At 39.3% G+C, this 13,947-nt stretch overlaps 2 protein-coding genes across 2 annotated transcripts; both read right to left on the bottom strand.

Annotated features, from left to right (window-relative positions):
- Positions 1-684: 684 nt before the first annotated feature.
- LOC121535263 (cysteine-rich secretory protein LCCL domain-containing 1-like) lies at positions 685-8,750 on the bottom strand. Its single transcript, XM_041842143.2, has 15 exons — positions 8,511-8,750; positions 7,763-8,082; positions 5,755-5,873; positions 5,362-5,494; positions 5,147-5,262; positions 4,896-4,996; positions 4,630-4,800; positions 4,423-4,483; positions 4,253-4,319; positions 3,823-3,953; positions 3,596-3,639; positions 3,433-3,505; positions 3,261-3,330; positions 3,013-3,146; positions 685-2,757 (listed from the first exon to the last, which is right to left on the bottom strand). The coding sequence occupies exons 2-15, from the start codon at positions 8,018-8,020 to the stop codon at positions 2,706-2,708; spliced, it is 1,530 nt and encodes a 509-aa protein (XP_041698077.1). The 5' UTR covers positions 8,021-8,082; positions 8,511-8,750; the 3' UTR covers positions 685-2,705.
- Positions 8,751-10,275: 1,525 nt separating this feature from the next.
- On the bottom strand, positions 10,276-13,334 carry pi15b (peptidase inhibitor 15b). Its single transcript, XM_041842141.2, has 6 exons — positions 12,985-13,334; positions 12,460-12,727; positions 11,845-11,963; positions 11,542-11,674; positions 11,205-11,320; positions 10,276-10,898 (listed from the first exon to the last, which is right to left on the bottom strand). The coding sequence occupies exons 2-6, from the start codon at positions 12,703-12,705 to the stop codon at positions 10,763-10,765; spliced, it is 750 nt and encodes a 249-aa protein (XP_041698075.1). The 5' UTR covers positions 12,706-12,727; positions 12,985-13,334; the 3' UTR covers positions 10,276-10,762.
- Positions 13,335-13,947: the final 613 nt, after the last annotated feature.

Raw genomic sequence — 13,947 nt, 5'->3', positions numbered from 1 at the left:
CACAATCAAAAAGATTCTAAAAGTTCTCTCACTATAACTAGTAACATAAATTATGTCATTAGAGGCTCAGGAGTTACAAAAATAAAGATTATATTTATTCATTTCCTGTGAATAGCCTGCCACTATGGATCAAGTGAGATTATTCTATTAAGATATAAACTATCATGATTACACAGAACCTAATGGGCAAAAACTGGTTGAATCAACGTTGTTTCCACGTCATTTCAACAAAATAATTCAATGTGATGTCGTTGAATCAATGTGTAAAAATGTTGGATTTGCAAAAAGTCATTCCTTTTTCCCCCACCAAATTTCTTACCTAAATCCAATGGCATGGTGAATTGTTTTGTTGATTTCACGTTGAATTCACGTTAGTTGACAACTCAACCAAATGTAAATCAAAACTAGACGTTGAACTGATGTCTGTGCCCAGTGGGAACACTGTTCACTGGAGACAGATTAATCATATACTGTACTGTACTATACTGCACTGTACTACAGTGTGTCGAATTTAGGAGGGTTATGCTATAACAACATTCATCTGATGGAGCTGCTTTCTACTCACAGCAACCACAGACATTGGACAAGCATTAACAAGTACTGGAAGACATTAATCAAATACATGATAAATACATAATATCCTCCAATTATTTTATTGATTATTATTTTATTTAGTATCAGGTATACTATTAGCAGTAGCTACAGCCCAAATGAAATGAAACAAATCTAATTTCACCAAACAGCACCTCTGAGATGATGATATATTGATCCTTGTGTGGGTCTGTGACGGTGGGGTCTTTTCATATTGTATAACACTCCTGCAGCAGTGAACAGTTGGCGTCTTTGCCAGTGGACTCCTCTGCAACACTGCCCTGTGAATTTTGACAGCCTTCTGATGCATGCCTCTTCTCTCTGGAGAGCGGTGCGGAACTCAATGAGGCCATCAGCAGCTCTCTATCAGCCTTGGTCCTCTTCCTGGAAAGTTCCTCTCAGTCCAGCCCCCCGGTCACTCAGCAGAATGGTGGTGATAGTGGGGGTGGTGTGTTATAATGGGTCACAACTACAGTACATTGTATACAATGTATTAACCATAGCTTTGCACTGGCAATGGAAGCTAGTATGTAATATCTATTTCTAAAGAATGGATAAAGGTTTATGGATAAAGGTAAATCTGTCTGCCCTGTTGGATTCCCTTGTTTCTATTCCATACTGAAGTAAGTCTGACCAACTTATAGCTATAATATTTAACTATCTCTTCCTCTTTGTATGTTGACTGACTATACAGTCTAACAAGAGCTTTTGACAAAATTAGAGAATACAGTACATTATCTTAAATATGATCTTGCCCCTTTAAAAAAGCGACAGCATTAGTTAAAATATGTTATCCGAAGCAAACTCCTTTCAGACGAAACTATTGAGTAAAATATACTGAACTTGTAGCTAAATCTCAACCCTTACATAAAGCATCCCACAGAGGGTATGTGTGCATAAGGGTAAGTAAGGGTGACTGACAGAGACCTTTCAGCTGGGGTTGACCACATCTGTGGCAGGCGTGGGGGAAATGCATCCAGGGAAGTGAGATTGAGATCAACACACACAAAGTCACTCTTTGTCTGCTCTACCTAGCGCACAGCCAGTGGGCCTGAGTAGTTTAACATAAGGGCTTGCTCAGCTTTCATTCTTTACTGCTCCTGCCTGGAAAGGATATGGGTTTTCTACAAATTCGGTTTTTGAAATGTTGAATATGAGTGCCTGCATTCTGTGGATAGATGAACATGTGTAATAGCTGTATAGTGTATATAAAAAATATGAATGTTTCAACTAGTTAATACGTTGTTTTTTTGGGGGGGGTAGTAGCTTTACTACTAAATACACCAGGATTTAGCCCTTTCTCACACAGTAATGCCCTGTGAACCTGACAAACACATGTTGGATCTAGGACAGTAAGACAGTACTCTCTCTGACATCCAGACAGAATACCAGTAGTTTCCAGTACATTAATGGTGGCTTTCTAACAACGTGAGGTAGTGCTTTATAAACTACATACCATACATCTACTGTATTATGAACAGTAGCAATCAATGGAGAACTGATAAGGTTTTCATGAAACATATCATAATTGCTATACTGTATGTTCAGCTAAAAGACATGCTATGAAAGTCCCAACTGTCCTTTCAGATTTGACCATTGATAACAATGATTTCTTCACAAATGTAAATAAATAATGCATATTTTGGCTGTCTCACCATTTGGTTTGTGCTATGAAATTCTCTGACGCACTCCTGGCCAGCCAGGCTTGAACTGTAAAGATCTATGAATAAAGGCTATACAATTTTGTATAAAATACTTACAAATTTAAAAAACAATACAACATTTGAAATATCATAGAATTAAAACCTTTACCATGCATGCACATGACATATTCTTCTGTTCTGATACAAATATCTATGAGAGATTGCATTTGTTAGACATTCAACTTATTTACAACATGTTATATACATCCAATATACAGTCTTAAAAGATCTACATTTGAACAGTGTATCTTTATATACGTTGTGCTCAAAGTGAAATGAACAGCCTTAAGAAGCTGAGGTGCAGCTTAGCAAGAAAAGGAAACCATAAGCAATGTAATTACTGGCCGTGAAATGACTGGGTGTTAAATGACAAGTGCTCATTTTCATTGCCAGTGTCCTTGCAATGTGGATTCAAATGACTGCAAATACTCTGAATGCTTTGCCACCTGAGGGATTCTGTAAGCTGGGAGGAAGAATATACACGTGTGTAAGTTTGCATTCAGCTAAGAACAGTTTACATAGTCAAGCCAAGGTACAGTATATGACACTGATACTAGCCTATATCTCTATAATGTATCTGGCAAGGCAAGGAGTTTTTCTGACCACATGAGCTGACCAGGAAAGAATCCTGGCCCCTAGCCATTATGCATCCAAAAGCATTTGCAACAGAGTCAAAACCCCACAATTGGCCTGCGTTTCCCTTATTCACGTCCCTTACCTTTCTGAAGAGATTCCGTTCTGATAGCTACCGCTGTACTGTCTCCTCTTGTCCACGGGCTGCACATCCAGGTAGCCTCCTGAGTCATTCTGAATGACACCAGCATGGATGGCTGCTCGACATATACTGGATTTCTAGAAAAAATAAGGTAGGTTAGCGTAGAACACAGTGAAATAACATATTTGGAGGCCATTGTCAGACATACAGTACATACATACATACATACATACATACATACAAGAACTTACATCCGAATACCATTGTGTTCCAATGACTCTGGCACGGGTCTCATGCAGACAATTGCGGGGGCAATACATCCTGGTGGGGGAAAATAGCTATGAAACACAGTACCTATCCAAACCAATCAACTTTACAGTAGAGGTCAAGTTTGGTTTATTAGAATGTGACCTCTTTCTTTACCTTGGACAGTGCCGTGCAGGTTTTTTGTAGGGACAGAACCGTGCAACGGTGGTCTCACATGAGACTGCTTTTACTGAGGAGCAAAGATGCCACAATGTCATTCAAACAATACATGCATTACTGAGACATAAAGGTGCACAACATGATAGTAGACCAGACATACCTGGTACAGTAAATATGTTGAAGGCATTTGCACTCCTGTTCATCCTGTAAATTTGAATCATTTGTTGTGAAAACGTGTCACTTGTTGCTTTGGCTTTATGACAAGCATAATGGAATGAGTAAAACAAACATAATGGAATGAGTAAAACAAACATAATGGAATGAGTAAAACAATCATAATGAAATGAGTAAAACAAACATAATGGAGTGAGTAAAAGTTGAACTCACGCAACAGACTGAATGCCATTTTTGTATGACTTTGTGAAATGTGGTTTTCTTCCTTGTCTTGTAACGTCCAGCCAACCTCCACCATCGTCTATGATACCAGCGTGTAAACCAGCTCCACAAACACTTGATTGCTGAAAAATGTAACATGTTTCACTACTCTTTATACCAGGGTTCCCGAACTGGCGGCCCGTGGGCCAAATTATTTTATTTGACCACCCAAGTTTACTGAGCACATTCATTTTTTGTGTGAATTTTCATTGTTGGACATAAAAAACTGTAAAAACACCAGGAAATCAGCTCCAAGTTATTTTAATTTAGGAAATCTGTTCCCAAGTATTCCCACACATAAATAGAGAGATATATGTGATCGTATCCCAATATAATCACATAATAATTTGTACAGATACAAAATAGTGTTTTCTTTTCGTACCATATCATAATACCCAGTCCCTATTACTTTTCCTGGGCTGGACAAGCATCCAGGAGGACACTCATACCTGCAAGAAGAAACAAGAGTTATAACTCAGCTTTGACCAATTCACAGGAATGAGTAAGAACTGGTAAGTGACAGCATCAACTTTAGGAACAACTTAGTCCTACCTATTACAAGTGGTTCCTTTACAACGATCACGCAGCTTGGTCTCACAGTCCATCTGTTGACCTTTGAAAACAAGAAAACCAATCTCACTTAGATCTTCTGGCAATGATACCAAACATAGACTTATCTGTCAGGTGACAGACATGTCCTACTGTACAATGACATTGTATATGAAATACAGTGCAATAAAATGAGAGATCAATTCTTACACATTTGCTCTGTGCTGACCACCTCATTCCTCTCCACGTTGTCATTGGATGATGGTGTAGGGGGCAGTGGTCTCGCCCTCGGCTCTTGGGCCCTCGGCTCTGGCTGCGGCTCCGGCTCGATGTAATTTGTCTCTTCTAGTTCAGGGGCAGGACGTCGCTGTACTCCGTTCTCTGAAGAAGAACGAGCCACATCACATGTAATATGCCCTGCAAAACAAAAGTGTGAAAAGCAACCAATTTGTTTTGCACAAAAAAAAGCAGCCTACCTTTGTAGCAGAGATTGTCCCTACAGCCTCCACCGTAGCTGGGCGGACAGGCAGAGCATGGGCGGCCATGTTTGTATGGGGCATGCCCCCACCAGTTTCCCCTGCACACAAATGACATCATAAAACACACTGAACCTTTTGACCCAATCCCTCCCAGTTCCAATACACTACATAATATACAGCAATTGAAAATAACATTTTTGGGGGGAAAACAAACATAAGAATCATTTTTTTTAAATTGGAAAACTTACGGCGGTGAGTAGTTGCAAACCAAGTACACAGCTTTAGTCCATATCATGCCCCACACATTCATATTGTAGCACACATTGATAGCGCATCCAATATGACTGCTTGTTGCCCAAACCATCTGCAAAGACAAACAAAGTAGCTACCTTCAGATAATGGTCCTCTCAGACTTCTCTGGCCTTAAATAAGGTGTTATGATATTGTCATAGGAAACTCTTACCTGTGTGTAGTGAGTGCAGACGGGACCAGAGCATCTGAAGGGGCAGTGTGGGTTACATTCCTGTGGATAAGGATAGCTGTAGTCTCTCACTTCATCATACCAGGCTTGGACGTGAAATGTTGGTGGTCGGTCTCTGAGGAAAGTGGAAACAAAACAATTGAACTAACTGGACACAACCCATTGCAATATATCAGTACTCTGTACTCTACTGTTTAATCACACATTTGTTGCCTCATGAGTTTATTTGACCCCGCAACTGTCATTCATCCTGTTAAAACCAACTAAAACAAAGTATCTAGGAGTAATCATGTTAAGAAATGGACATACAGTACTACTGTATAATGACATAATGCATATAATCAAACTGGTCATCTCTCCTGTTACTATACAGACCTTCCCCAGTGGGCACCCAGGTTCTGTCCAATCTGTGTTAGCATGTGTTGTGGTCCATGCTCCCACAGGCAGGTGTGTGCCCAGTGCTCAGCACTCCTCTCCAGCTCCGTATCCCAAACCTTTCATATGTGAAAGTCAGAGTTATTCTGATAAGCTAAACACATATCTGCAGGCACATCAGATTGGCGCTAGTGCTGCTGAGACTACAACTCTTAAAAGTGCTTGTATTAGTGTTAGTTAGACTGTAGAAATACAAAATTCTTGATAAACATTGTAAATGCAAATCTAAACATTCTTCCAAGAAAGTATTGGGGGACCTGATGGCATTTTTAGTACTACTGGCCTCTTTGCATCAACTCTGCACTAAAGAGCACCAATCTGCACATGATACAGATCTTGTAGTGGGTCAATTGAAACTATAATCTATTTGTGCACCACTTGTTTCTGACAAAGAGCTGTGGATATGATGAGAGGACTTCTAATGTTTCAGCCAAGCTGTAATAAAATTGTCCATTAGAAGAATAGGTGTAGTGTGCTGCTGTTCTGCTGTTTAACTGCACTAACACCCATCAAGGTTGACTGAAAAAGGTGCCAGTCGGCTGCCCTGTACAGTCCTAATGTCTTCCATGTGTAGTACATTACATTAATGATATCTGCATTCTGCACTGCTTAGGGTTAGTGCAGTGGGCTTGAAGGCTATGGACATACTGTAGGGCTGGATACTAATCTCCGTTAATACATGGGAAATCATCCAGATTATCCAAATAGTGTTGGATATTTACATTAAGACATCGAAATGATGTCCTCTAAAAGGCAAATCCTTTGCGTTCTTCTCAACATTTACAGTGAACCCCTCCATCTGGGAACAGTACTATACATTGCTTCCAGGAATCCTTTGCAGAAACCTATATTTGAACAACCATACTTCAAAGGATGATGCTCAACTGTTAAAAGTTTGAGTCAACACAGATCCATCTTTGTTGCCAAATGAAATGCAAAGATTTAACAAAGACTAATATTTGAAGATGTGAGTTTAAATGGTTGAGGCAGAGTGCACAATAACAGTGGAGGAGAGAGCTGGCCGGTAGCCAAGGCAGGGGCCAGAGCTTGAGGTTTGACAGGGCCAGTAACATACTGGCTTTATTGCTTGGCTGTTGGTCAGGCTTGTATTTAGATTTTTATCTATCTGAGCACTCTGCACCCTGCAGTGGTGGGAAATGGACTCAATTGTCATACTTAAGTAAAAGTAAAAAGTAAATGCTAGACATCAAATTCCTTAAATTAATTAAGCAAACCAAACGGCAGAATTTTCTCATATTTTTTTTTCATTTACGGACAGCCAGGGGCACACTCCAACACTTAGACAAAAATTTACAAATGCAGTTTTTGTTAAGTGAGTCTGCCAGATCAGAGGCGGTAGGGATGACAACGCATTATACAGGTAGGTGTGTTGTGGATTGGACCATACTGCTGTCCTGCCTGAGCATTCGAAAGTACTTTTGGGTGTCAGGGAAAATGTATTGGAGTAAAATGTACATATTTTCTTTAGGAATGTAGTGGAGTAAAAGTAAAACTTGTCAAAAATATAAATACTAAAGTAAAGTACAGATACCTCTAAAAAAACTACTGAAGTAGTACTTCAAAGTATTTTGACTTAGTTACTTTACACCACTGGCTCCCAGAGCTTGGTGTGAAACCTCTGCGTTGGCCCTGACTTTGCAGATGTGATCTGCTGAAACCATTCTGGTTGAATGGGTTTGAGAATGTTCCAGATTCTCAAGCCTAGATGTCTTGAGTCCATGAGCAAGTATCACACATTAGCTTAGATTAAGTATCAGTGCAAAATAAGTAACTAACACTTGCTTCAATCTGTAGTAGTGTACAATCTCCTTCTACCTTCTTCAGTATGGGCAAGTGTCATATTCTAATCGCCTACAGTCCATCTTAGGACAACCTAAATATAACATAAATATAGCAGACACAGTAGGTCCTGGTTTAGCTTTCTTACCATATACTCCATATTTGAAGCTTGAGGATAAACTTGACCTCTGAGTTTGTTGTGCAAATCGAGGATGAGGTGCATATCACCCTCAGTGATGGCTCTCTTCCCTCTCTGTTTGGACACCCACCACTCATCATTTTTGTTCATATACTTCTCCAGTATCGCTTCCAGGTGAGTAGAGTTAGGGATCACCATAGAAAGTACTGTTCGGGCAAAGAATAGCAACCCAAACCCTCTCAGCCAGTCCTGAGGTACACCCTTCATGATGACGATCAGCCTCTCGAGCCTCTGTGATTCACTCCAATACAAAATCTGTATTCTGTTGGCTAAACAAAATAAAAAATGAAATACAATATGATGGTTGGTCAAGCATTCCGAGATCTTTATTCAATTCAATATTATTGATTATTGATTTATAAATTAACTTGAATGTGAGTACTGATGAATTATCACATCTCTGGCACATGGATATCATATATTAGAATTAGAACTGTAATACTGTACATAGCTTTGGTGTATTTTAAGCTATTGACAGTAGGTCAATTGCACTGTTCACACAATTTCTCAAAAGGAAAATACGTTTTAGCCAAGCACATGCAATATTTCATGAGCATGCGTATTGCGTGTGAAATTATCTCACGGGCTGACAAGGCAAGACAATTCACCTCTGATCCTGTTATAATACAAAGTTATAATACAAAACAGTATTTTCGTTATCCCAGTGTCGAATATAACATTTTTAAAAATCATGTACCTTTTACCAAAAGTTTTTGTTCAATCTGGTCAACTATCCCCGGGAAACAATGTCCAGCTCCAAAAGTTGTAGTGCAGCAGAATGGTGAACATGAAAGCTACTCTTCATACATCCTAAGATTTAGGACATCAATAGGAGCCTAAATGTACGTAATAAGCAAGTAAGTTCGGGAATCGTACATCCACCAAGGAATCGAGAGAGAGTACCTGTATAATCATTCAAGTATGAGCGCTCCCTGCGTTTATATGCCAAATTTGGATTTAGCGATGCGTAACGCCGCAGACCCCGCCCTTGGCCTCCTCCTGTGATCCCAGATTGAACTATTGGAAGACTCTGGTCCTGATCCCAACCATCCCACTCATGTTACAGCAAGGTAAACTTTGGGTAATGAAAGCCCACTCAAATGTACATTCAGTTTTACTTTAGAATAGTATTTCCGTTTATGTGTGTTAGTAAGATTTTGAGATGTTCAAAAGTCACATTTACTGTAATGGGATTTGAGTTGAATGGAGTCTTATTGGATGAATTAACTATTACTGTACTATACACCCCAAACATCACTGTCTATGTTATTACAAGCCTCTCTAGCTTTGTGCCTGCATCCATGACACTAAGAAAAGCTTCACTCAGTCCTTGCTGTCCTCCTATATTCCCTGCCTTTTTTTAAGCAACACAACCCAACTGAGCTCTGGAACTTAACGGTGTCCAAACCCATCAAAACTGATTAGGCTTTTTCCACTTCAGTCAGCATCAACCCAAGTTCGAGACACAGACTCTGTTCCTCAGGTGGGTATCATGGAGATAGCTGGTATCCTCTGGGTAGAGGGCATGCTGTGCTCCCTGTTTTATGAGTGCATTCCTGGGCATCAGATTCTCAGCACCTTAGGTCATGCTGACTTCAATCCTGCCTTCCTAATAAGACGTCAAGAGGAATCAATCCACATGACCAAGAAATGTCAACTCAGGTGGAAATGAAGTCAGTGCCCAGCTAAGAGCTGTAACAAGTTGCTGTACAGTGCCATGGTTGCTTCCAGGTGACTGCATTGATGGGGTAACTAGTACAAACAAAGACAGTTTGGGTGAATAAGTACCACTGCCAATTCAAAGTTGCCTACTAGGGGAATTTTAATCCCATTGATAGTCTTCTTCAGTTCTTTACAGTAGAAATGCAGACACTCCATGCTAGGGGGCAATTGGGTTCTAGCACTGCAAGACTCCAAGTCAGTGGGGAACCAAATAGGTCCAAGAGATAATTGGCTTATGGGCTGGGCCTAAACAAATTCTCTGTAATGATGTTGACCAGGGACATTATTTTTTATTCTATTTAGCAGTGTACAGAACATTTCAGCAGGTAGTTGACACTGTGTCTAAATAACCTTTTCCTGTGTTGTTTTCCCTATTATTCATTTCATTACTTGTCTTTATATGACTTATGTGCAACGTGTCCATAATTATCAGTCTTCACATAGGGACATTGTTGAATATTCACAAGGGAATATTCCACTGCAGGCTGAATTTATTTAGCTGCACCTTTTATACCTGCTGTAAACCGTGTAGCCTATGTGACTATTCAAATTTTATTGGATTTGAGAAAAAAACAAGTTTAGTTTGTCAGGCTCGCCCTCTGGTGTTATCCTTTCCTCACTACAGCTGCCAAAACCTCTGCTGATGCAGTTGGACATTCCAAACACACTTTCTCAAGCAAGACAAACACTCAGTTACAGTTTAGCAGTCTTTATTCTATAACATTGGTACAGGCCATAGCAATTACATGAACACAAATATAAGTGAAATTCAATGGTGTAAAAATATGAAGCATCATGTAAATAAAAACAACAACATGTAATTCATGTTCTGGAAAACACTTTAGAAGTACAAAAATACAGTAAATCTTTAATAAAACTATATTTATCAATGTTGAAAATGCTACTGACATTTGCTACTGTAGGTTTGACCTCTGTACCAAATAGTCAATCAAAAGTCACCAACAAAAACAACATGATTGCTGATCAATACATTTGACCATCAATATGATGGTAAGACAACAATAAGTTGTACGCTACAACATAACAATGTATGATACTCATTTACATCTCAAAACCAAATCAAATGTAGCTTATAATTCTAAATGTGTAATTGTATAAAAAGGTACATTGTACATGTAAAGTACTTGGGAAAATACATTTGACATTTGAAGCCATGTGAAATTATGATATCTGACAGTTCATTATTTAAACAGATGTCAAAATGGTTTACTTGAACCAGTACATGTAGTTGGACATTATTGCAGGGAAACATTGGTTGTTACTACAGGAGCCTCCGTAGCTTGGTGGGCATGCTGAACATGGGATGCCAACTCTGTAGGGCGGTTCTCCTACCCAGTTCCCCCTTGAAAAGAAAGAGTAATAATGTGTAATCCTTGTTGTAGTTTAAAGATGCTCCCTTGGGCATTAAACATATCATTTTCCAATTTCAATTCATGGAGTTGTCATTTCCCATTTCACAAATCTAAAGCATAATAGTTATATTTTGCATAAAATAGCCGTGATGCTTTCATAATGACATCAGTTTACGTGAACACCTATAAATCTGTTCTCATTCGGTCTGACAATGTGTTTCTGAAATGTAAGAGAGAGGATATCAATCATTCAGCTGTGATAAGTGGAGCTTGTTAAGGTATTAAGCAGTACTCACTTTGGGGAATAATTGCAGACCAGGTATGTTGCTTGTCTCCACATGGCTCCCCAGACAACCATGTTATAACAAGTTTGAACTGCACACCCAACTCTGTTTGTTGTAGCCCACACCATCTGAATATCAGTCAGAGACAGTCAGCGAAGTCTTTTGAGGATAAATATACTTTCCTGAAAAATAAGAAACTCCAGCACCCTGGTTATCCTGAATATTGCACACACGATTGAATTAATCTCATAGAAGCAATGTTTCGGTCAATAGACCTTCATCAGGGTCTTCATCAGGATAAGACTACCCCCAGATTCCCATATCTGAAGTGCCTTGATGGCTACTGTACCTGTGTGTAATGTGTACACATCGGTGCAGAGCACCTCATAGGACACCTGGGATTGCAGTCACGAGGGTATGGAAACATATAATCACTGACTTCATCATACCAAGGTTTGATCAGCTGCAGAATGGAGCGATATCTGGAAGAAACACATAGAGTACATTCATTTCGCGCCATAGCCAACATTGCATGAGGTTGGACTCAAAGATGACATTGCTCGGATCCCCCTCAATCAATAAAAACAATTAAAATATTATATCAACACGTGGTCAGTTGAGATATGATTGACACATCCCAGGCTTTACATACCCCCCTGTTCTGACCGACAGGTTCTGTCCCAGGTATCTCAGTAGAAATGGTGGTCCATGTTCCCAGAGACATGTGGCTGCCCAGGCTTCAGCAGATCTGGCAAGGCCTTCATCCCACACCTGTATGTGTTGCAGACATGATAATGCATTCATTGGGATTGAACCTAAAAGTACACAAAAGCCATGCATTGTGAGCTGCTCTCATAAATATCTACTTGAATTAACTTGCATGAATACAAAATGCACAAAACTGCTCATCAGTTATATTTTGATACCCAATAGAAACAGTAAAGCTTCTTGCAATCATATCGAACAGATGCCAGAAACACCCCCCCCAAAAAAAACCCCACACATTTATTCTGTGACCATGAGTACACTGATCTTATGTAGTAACCTTATGCTTCCAGCAGGGTGAGCCATAGACCAAGCCACAGTAGCCACATGACTCACGATGCCTACCTACATTTTAATTGGCAATTATTATTTTTTTATACAGTAAATTACCAGATGAAATCACAAAGGCAAAATTACACCAACAAATCTAAAATAAAAGTAGCCTACTAGTTTAGCATGTAAAACACTTTCAATTGAATCTCAATTAAAAACTTGCACTCACCATATACTCCATATTTGCAGCAGGTGGAAAGACATTTGCACGGACTTTATTGTGATAGTCAAGGATGGCAAGCATGTCGCTTTGTGAAATCCAGCGTTTCCGTCTAGCCTTGAGGGTGAGCACAGAGTTCATGTCGGTGAAATTGGCTATTGAAGTGGAATCTGTCGAGTTATGGATGACCCATCCACTTGCTCCACTGGCTATGCAGAACAGGACCACATTGGTAAAATAGCACATGCCTTTCATTCTTCTCCAGTTTAGTCACACACTGTAAAGAAAAACAAAGAAATAACAGTCTCGTTGGAAAGAAAACAGGTATCCTATATTACTCTAGAGAATTATGGCATGCTCTTGAAATAAGTTTGTCAGTAAAAATGCAAAGGCAGAAAGATCACATCAATTCTTTAAAAAAATGTTTTGGCAGGCAAATAACTATACTATTCTAACTATCACTTCCCTGATTAGATTCAAAATATAAAATGAAAGTTTGAGCCAAAATACATTGTTGAATAGCCAATGTCTTACCCGCAGCTCAGAAAGTCTCAGATGAGCCTGTTCAAAGTTTTACAATTCCCTTCTCTGTGTACTCTGTTCAGTCCCTCTCTCACTCTACTGAGACATGCCTCTGCCTTGGCCACAGTTTTTATAATCTGCCATTGCTCAAGGAGCATATGGTAAACAGTGTCTGAGATGTTAATGTCAACATTGTATCATTTGTATGCTACTTGCAACATTGTTTATTACATGCTTATTTATTGGAAATGAAATTGCATTACATTTAGGTCAAGTTAGTATTATATCCTTTATAACACTATAATAGCAAGGTGTCTTCTTTATGACTTCACTCAGTTGGTTGTCAGCATCACAATGCCATGCTTGTGGTTCACACTTAAACAACGATATTGTATTAGTGATCAGTCCATGATGCAGTTAACTTTCTGCTCTTATTTGAAATTGGATCAGGCTCATGCCTTTGAACAACAAAACCTTGTCAGGAAGAGACCAAACACTGATTTAGATAGTCTCAGGTTTTCCAACTACAGTATCGCAAGTCATTTTCCTGGTCTGAGGTCTCCTGTGCCTAGGGTTTTCTTGTCATGTTCATTGTAATGGAAGGATTACACTTGTTCAGTGGCTGAATCTACTGGCTGGGCACTCTCCCCCTCCCCCCAGGAGAAAATCAGTGCCAAGTTGAAAAAAACTCAAGGCGGTCATAATTTTCTTTGCCATTTGGAAATGAACTGAAGCAAAGTGCTTCAATGATTTACCCCATAGTTGCTGTTATTTTGCTTATTTTGCTTAGCGCTTTTGAAAGTTTTATTGGAAGAATGACATACTTGTTTTCTTCCAAATACTGCAGTGATATAATAACTTGGCTGTAAACTCACAGCCATCTTTGGGTTCAATTGATTCAGTTAACTCACGTTTTAATATTGCAACATCAAGAATGACAAGTCATACACATCAAGGGAGTTGTGTCATATTTTA

The sequence above is a fragment of the Coregonus clupeaformis genome, chromosome 21 (genome assembly GCF_020615455.1).
Source record: "Coregonus clupeaformis isolate EN_2021a chromosome 21, ASM2061545v1, whole genome shotgun sequence".
In the NCBI taxonomy this organism is placed as follows: domain Eukaryota; kingdom Metazoa; phylum Chordata; class Actinopteri; order Salmoniformes; family Salmonidae; genus Coregonus; species Coregonus clupeaformis.
This window is presented reverse-complemented; position numbering and strand designations above follow the sequence as displayed.